At 59.1% G+C, this 7654-nt stretch overlaps 1 protein-coding gene across 3 annotated transcripts in view; it reads right to left on the bottom strand.

Moving 5' to 3' along the window:
• Positions 1 to 2678: 2678 nt before the first annotated feature.
• Positions 2679 to 7654, bottom strand: part of OLFM2 (olfactomedin 2) — an 82573-nt gene continuing 77597 nt past the window's right edge. For all 3 annotated transcript variants that reach the window (XM_084610233.1, XM_084610232.1, XM_084610234.1), the window contains 2 exons: positions 7017 to 7123; positions 2679 to 3587 (listed from right to left, as the gene is read on the bottom strand). In XM_084610233.1, the coding sequence (XP_084466359.1) occupies positions 2910 to 3587; positions 7017 to 7123 (785 nt within the window). In that variant the 3' untranslated portion in view covers positions 2679 to 2909. The remainder of the gene's footprint in view (positions 3588 to 7016; positions 7124 to 7654) is intronic.

Below are 7654 nucleotides of genomic sequence, written 5' to 3'. Positions count from 1 at the left end.
TCTGCGCACTTCTCCCAGCAGCCTTGCCTTCCCCTGGTCACTGGGGAAATTTCCTGTTTCACGGGGTACAAGACCAGCCGCTGAGCTGGTCTGAGCTCCTGCACAGGGCAGGCCAGAGTCGGGCACCCAGTCCCCATGCATAGCGCCCTGTGTTTGGCTGCACAGCGGCAGAGTTAACACGTTTCGGTTAGCTGGTGCGGAGCAGCCCCTGGCTCCACCCGAGGCGGAACGTGGAACAACTGGCCCGCTTGGCTGACACTTCGGCGAGCCCCTGCTTTTTGCCTTGGCATGCCTTGTTTGTCAGCGCAGCCTTTTGCCAGCAGGGCTTGTGCGCCGAGCACCGGGAAGGGGTGCGGGGCTCATCCCTGAGTCAGCATCTGCACCGAGCCGGGACCGTGTCAGCAGGCGACATCTGACCCCCTGGGCCCAGGCTGAGCCCCCAGGGGCTTTTGCAGGGGCTGGGCCGTTCTCAGCCAGTGCCAGGGGGCAGTGCCCAGGCTAACAAGGGAGGTGAGACGAGGCTGATACAGAGCTTAGCCCTGGAGCCTCTGGAACGCTGCAGGCACTGGGATGCCGGGAGAACCAGCCCCGTCCCCGAGCGCAGATGTGACCCAAATCCCCTTGACAACAGGGTGCTTACAGACTCCAGGGCAGGCAGGGCAACCCAAGCGAGCAGCTTGAGCCTGTGCCCTGCCAGCAGCCTCAGCGACTCCTTGTGTGGGACCCAGGAGGCTCCACCCTCCTGCAGGGAGGCTTTGGCTGAGGCCCATGGCGAGAGGCTGGGTCCTAGAACAGAACGCAGCCTCACGCCTGACAAGACGTGGTGCAGGTGAGGTCCCGGGCCGGGCAGTCCTGTAATGCCAGGCCTCAGCTGAGAGTGCCGTGGCCCCAGCTCCATGGCTCAGCAGGGGAGGGCGCAGGGCTGCAGCCATTCCCCCACTGCACTCCAGCAGCCCAGCTCTCTTCTGCCAGCTGCCCAGGGCTCGTGCAGACGCCGGTCTGACGAAGTGGGACTGTTCTTAATGTTTCCTCTGAATAGTGTGGGGGTGCCTCAGTTTCCCCTAGGCAGTTCTTAAGTATCTAGGGGGGTGGGATAAGGGTGTATGATCCTTGCAGAGCCCTAGAGGGCAGGTGTGTGCAGGGGTCTGGACACAGAGAATGGCCGACACCCTGTTTCCTGGCCACTGATGGCCTGGGCCCTTCCCCCCTGCGAGGTGAGAGCTAAAGGGTTGGAGAACAAAGGAATCAGGTGACCTCCTGGCTCGGGAAAGGGACAAAGCCCAGAGGAGGAGGGGCTGGAGGGAGTTTCAGTTTGGGGCTGGCTGGGACATGGAGTGAAGGGCAGACGGGGTTGTCTGGCTCACTGCCCCCCAAAATGGACCCAGCTGAGGGGTCCTGTTCTCTGCACCTACAAGCTCTGTGTTAGACCATGTCCTTGTTGTCTAATAAACCTTCTGTTTTACTGGCTGGCTGAGAGTCCCGTCTGACTGCAGAGTTGGGGGGCAGGACCCTCTGGCCCCCCCAGAACCCCGCCCGGGCGGACTCGCTGGGGGAAGCGCAGGGGGGGCAGAGGAGGCTGAATGCTCCGAGGTCAGACCCAGGAAGGTGGAAGCCGGGTGAGCTGTGTGTCCTGCAGACAGACTGCTCCCAGAGAGGAGACTTCCCCAGAGTCCTGCCTGGCTTCGTGGGGAGCAGGTCCAGAGCATCGCCCGGGGACTCCGTGACAGCCGGTGCCCGCTCAGAGGGCGCAAGAGGCAATGAAAGCAGCCTGGCAGCAGCTCACACCTGCTGGGCGTGGGGGTAAATGTCTGCACCAGCATCTGGCACAGCGTGGGAGGGCAGCCGGGAGGGCAGGGCATTGGCCAGCACCTGCTGGAACTGGGCCTGGTGTACTCTCACGTGGGGCAGGACGAGAGAATCCACCTGCGGGCAGACACGTTACATGCACGGGGGCAGCCGGAGACCCAGACACCTCGTATGCCCTGGGTGTGTTATGAGCTGTACAGGGTTACCACCGAGGAGCCCCAGTCCTGGAGCAGGACCCCACTGCGCTAGACGCAGTACGGCATCTATCAGGCGTATTACTGAAGTGCCTGGAAGCCCCAGGCATGGGCCAGACCCCATTGTGCTGGTTCCTCTGCACCGAACGACCACAAAAGAAGAGACATGTTACAATCTCTACCACAGCAAGGGCTCTGGGTGACACTGGACTAAGTCAATACCAACAAGGCGCTCGTTCTGTTCTCGCACGTCTAGGGTTTCACACTGACCAGCAGTGTACCCGTATTGCATTTTAAAACCCGTCCTTTCGAACACTTGCCAGTATTTTACTTGCACGTATCGTTTTGAACATTTGTCATTTTAGCTGTATACATTTGATCTCTGTCATTTTGAACATTCACCATTATTCTAGCTGGGTGCTTCGGAGCTCAGCTGTGATGACGGCTGTTATTTCAACATTTAACTCTGGCTGTCGAATCTTTACATTTCTCACCCCTCTGCTTCTATGCACTGGATGTATAATGCACTTTTTGATGTTTGCCATTGTACTGTGTGCGACTCTCACCTATTTCTGTATTTACAGGGGTGAAGTCCCCACAGGAATTAGAAACCCATGTCCCTTGCACAGGGGCAGAGAGACATGGCCAAAATCGGAAAGAAAAGGCACAAGCTCCATCAAATGTCAAAGAGATCATTTTTATTTGCCACCCAAAAGAAAAGAAAAGAAAAGAAAAGAAAAGAATTGACCTTGCCTCCAACGAAAGCAGACGAGATCCATGCGTCATGTGAACCACAGGAAGAAAGAAAAAAACAGCAAAGAAGAACCTCTTGGCTTTGCTTCACGAAAAGAACGGTCGATCCCGAGGTGTAAAAAACGAAAGAGCGAAGAACCGAGTCCGGCAGCGGTTTCACAACTCGCCCGAAGTCTTTATGACGTGGAAGAGCGTGACGTTGTACACGACCTGGTGGCCATTGTTCCATGTGTACAGCACCCTCTCCCGCGGGTTGTAGTCCAGCATGGAGATGTGGGAGTATTGGTTGTGGAACGGGATGTCCGTGTACTCGTAGCTAGAGGTGTTTGTGTAGTAGGCAAAATAGACCTTGGCCCCGGCCAGGTGGGAGTTTGTGACGTAGAGGGTGCCGCAGATCATGAAGGACTCGCCGGCGCTGCGCTTGGGGTAGCCGGTGTCCCAGCTGCGCAGGATCTCCAGCGTCTGCGGGTCCACCTTGCTCACCACGATGTTGCCGGCGTTCTGGTTGGTGGTGTAGACCGCCCACAGCCCGTTCTCGTCCACCATGAAGTCGATGTCGGAGAAGCCGCCCCAGGAGTAGGGGAAGGTGTTGTTGTAGCCGGCGCCGTTGAGGCTGCGTTGCACCAGGACGCTGCGCGAGCGGAAGTGGTACTTCACCACGATGTTGCTCTGGTACTTGTTGTAGTAGAGGGAGCCGTTGAAGACCACGTGGCCCGTCCCGGCCCAGGGGTGCGGCAGCAGGTGCTGCACGAAGTTCTGGCCCGTGATGAAGTCGTTCAGGGTGCGGAACTCCAGCACGCGGCGCCCCTTGTAGTAACCGTCCATGTACCAGACCTGGGCGGGAGGGAACAGCCGCGCGGTTAGACGGGGCGGCGGTTCCCGGGGAAATTCACCCCTGTTTGGGGCCCAGGCCCCTCCAGCCCCCAACCCCTGAGCAGGGCCCAGCACGAAAGAAGTGCCCCCCCCCTCCCAGCAGGGTACTGACTGGCGACACGAGGCGGCCAGGGCAGGAGAGAACAGAGCCCCGTGCGCTCATGCCCCCAATCTTAGCACAGTTCTACATTGTGGCTGGAAATGCCACTTACCCCCCGCTGGCCCAGCCAGCCCGGCTCCCCCAGGGCCAGCGCTGGGCTGAGCCCTATTCTTAGGGCAGAGGAGTCCAGGCACAGAGGATGCCCATCCCCACTGGAGGCTGGGGATAGGCACGGGGGCTTGGAGGCTGGTTTGGTCCTTTGGGACGCCCCCAGGCCGCTGCCCATCTGGTCTGAAAACACAAACCCCACAATCAAAAAGGCCGATTTCTGAATCAATGGCTCCTTCCTCGTCGCATGTTAGAAATCCAATTTCTCCCAGTGGCCATCCATCAGCCCCCGCCGCTCCCCCGAGCCATACACAAAATGTGCCATTTGCAGTGACACGCAGCTCTCCCATCCATCCTGAGCCCTTGTTAATGAGCCAGGCCGCTCAGAGCTGCCAGCACTGGCCAAGCTCCCACGCAGCGCCAGAGCTATGGAGGGCCTGAGCTCTGGCCTCATGGAAGCCTCTCTTCCTTCCTTAATTCAAACCATCAGCAGCATCGGTTACATCTCCACTTGTTACAGCCACGCCCGGTGTGCCTTCGCGCTGCTTTGTGTGGGTGCTGTCTGCGACTCACCCACTGCGCAATTCTTGGGGTCACCCCGTCATATCGCCAGCACTGGGCTCTGACGTGCCGGGCGCTGCCGACACAGGGCAACAAAGGAACGATGCTTGTCCTGAGGCCCAGAGAAAAGTGACTTGCCCAAGTGCTGGGAACAGAATCCAAGAGTTTCTTGCTCTAAACCCGCTCCCCAAGTCAGGGCCGGAGCCCAGGAGTCCTGGCTTCCTTCCCCCCCTCCCTTGATACAGGAATAGAACCCAGGAGTCCTGGCTCCCCGTTTCACTTCCTGAAGCAGTAGGTTCAGTCCCTCTCTTTGACAGCTTATGGCCTTTGGAGCTGGTGGGGGTCACCGAGGACTCCTCCAAGCCCGGAGGCTCCGGGCTCCAAGGCTCACTGATTAACACTAAAAATGTGATGAGCAGGGGCGGGGAGCAGCGCCCACGCGTGGGCAGCAATGTAACACTGCACCAGCTCGGCAAGAATCCGCCACTGACTTGAGTCCGGAGGGCCTGGTCTAGTGCAGTCCCGCAGCTGCCTGGACGCAGCCTCTGCTCTGCTCTGGGGCACAGGGTGGGGCTGTGCGTGGCAGGGGGCGGGTGTGCAGGGCTGGCCTTCTGCCCCAGCTGGCACAATCCCGACACAAACAGCCCGGGCTGAGAGTGTCTCGCCTGGAGGGGCCAGGGCAGTGAAGCACCGTCGCATGGAACGGAGGGCAAACACCCTCTGCAAAACGCCAGCTCCCCAGGAACGTGGGGCCGGGTGCACCGCCTCCGGCACAGAGGGCTCTGGGACACGCACAGAACCTTGCGCCCCGCTTGGGTAACTTCCCCCCGCATCCTGCATCCGTGGCAGGTTCCATCACAAGCGGATGCATGACACAAAGCGTCCCCAGGTGCAATGCACAGCCCCATAGAACCCCGCCCCCCGCAGCCGGCTCTAGGTCAGCCGGCTCCAGCTGGGCTCTGGCTGCGTTCACAAGGCCCTGGCTACGGGCCTGCACGGCCAGCAGGGGCTTCCCCAGCTTCATACAACCAAGGTCCAGTTTGTGTATTGACGGACACACAGAGAAATAAGGCCCCAATTCCCCCTGCACACGGCCACGCGTGCGCCTGCACGGAAGTAACCCACAGCATGAGCTGCAGCCACTGGCATTAGTCTGGCTCCACTTTCCAAGTCGACAAGGCCTAGGATATCTTTAGGCTTCAAGACACCATCTCCGTGGTGAGTGCAGCATGCTTCCCTGCCCCCATCCCCTTCCTAGTCCGCTTTATCCCAACTCCCAAGACCTGCTCCCGGTTGTTCCCAGCCCCGAAGCCAGGGCAAGGTGAAGCCAGGGGAGTCATGCCAGGTTATGCCAGCTGAGGGTCTAAGCCCCTTTGTACCAACGTGTGGCCAGAGGTTACTCCAGGCACCAGGCTCACTCTCCAGCTACGCACGTGTGACATGCTGCTAGGGGGCACCCGACACTGGTTACAGGATGTGCAACAGAAAGACAATTAATGAGAGAGCTGTGGAATTAGAAACAGGATCCTCTGCTTCTGCTCCAAATTGTTAATATCCTCCAGCGTGTGGCCCTAGCACGCCTGGCAGAAAAGCTGGAGTGCATGGCTGCAGAAACAGGCTGCTGTCTCTCACGGGGACCGGGACTTCTCTGCAATAGTAATTGCCTCTCCCGAGCTCTGCTGGGCTCACTGTGCCGAGAAGCTGAGCTCTGCGGAATGAAGACGCTGCACCTTTGCGGGTGTTTCACTGTGTTTTCTTAGCTCTCCCCACCCCCCATTACTCTGCTACATCACACATGGTTTTGCTCTTTCTGCAGAGCGAGCGCATGACGCCGTTTTAAGAGCTAAAGCGGCATCGTGAGAGAAATGCCTGATTTCAGAGCTGTCTGAGCATCACTCCCACCCCGCCGGGCTCCGTCTCCTCTGCCCACGGTTACAGGCGTTTTGTAAGGGGTGCGTGTTTCCCGATGTCTGGATTAAATGCTGGACTGGCCCTGGGCACGTAAATACACAGAGGGGGGCTGGAATTTTCACAAGGGCTCCTTGTCCAGGATCGGGGCTAGCAATCCTTTAGGCCAGGGTTTTCAAACTGGGGGTTGTGACCCCTCAGGGGGTCACGAGCTGTCAGCCTTCACCTCCAGCATTTATAATAGAGTTAAATTTAAAAAAAGGTGCTTTTAATTCATAAGCGGGGTCGCACACACAGGCTGGCTGTGTGAAAGGGTTCACCATACAGGAGTTTGAGAACCGCTGCTTTAGGCACCTGAGTAAGTGGCCAGATTGTCGGAAGCACCCAGCACAGCAGAGCCACACTGGATGCTGAGCTCCGGGGAAAACCCTGCCTTGAGTGACACATCCGGAGCTGCTGGGAGTGGAGAGATCCGGTCCCGACTGCGGGTGCTGCGGCCTTCTTGGGGGCTGGAGATCAGACCCCTTCCTCCACTTGTGCACCCAAAACAACCCTGGAAACCTTGGCCTGCAGCCATCTGAGGCTTTGCAGAGTGATGCAAGCCAGGTGGCTGGATTGCAAGAGGAGAGGAGCCATGGGAAGGTGAGGCAGCCCCCGGACTCCTCCCGCCCCAGCCCGGCACTCACACGCCAGCACAAGCCCTCGGCACTCACCCTGCTGTCAGCGCTGGGAGCCATGGTGTCGGTCATCCACGAGCCGAACCGGGATCCCGACGCCCGGATGGTGATGGGGTTACTGACACCCGTCAGCTTCCCACAGCCTGTGGCAGGGCAGAGAGAATGGTTACAGGAGAGAAACCTGCCCAACTGCTGCAATGCAGGGATGGAGGAAAGGGGGGCAGGGATCAGTGGGGGGCAGAGCAGGGTGCATGGGAGGGGGCTCGGACTGCAGTGACAGAGACCCCTCCACATTCGGTAGCCTCCTGTCCGGGCTGTGCAGTGCTTTGAGAACGTCCCCTACCGACAGCCAGCCGGTTGGTGCCTCCCTGAGCCAGGCAGATGCTGCTCCTGTCCCTGTCTTCATCCCTCACCAGACACCGGCAGCAAAGAACTGCGTGTGTCTCTAGCACTGAATCCCTTTAAACCCCGATTTCTGCTAAAGCAGTGTGACTTTGGGGGGAAAGGCACCCCCGCATCTCCACGAGGACCCCCAATCCCAGGCCAGAGCTAGACAGGAACGGGCTCGAGTCAGCCCCCCGCTTCAGCGGGTGTAAATTACTGCAGCTCCGGTGCCTTTGAGGGGGCAGTGTCGATTCTGGCCAGCGAAGTCTGACATCTTTACAAGGCTCCTC

The sequence above is a fragment of the Lepidochelys olivacea genome (assembly GCF_965140295.1).
Source record: "Lepidochelys olivacea isolate rLepOli2 genome assembly, chromosome: 20".
NCBI lineage: Eukaryota > Metazoa > Chordata > Testudines > Cheloniidae > Lepidochelys > Lepidochelys olivacea.
Note: the sequence above shows the minus strand (reverse complement) of the source record. Positions and strands in the feature narration are given on the sequence as shown.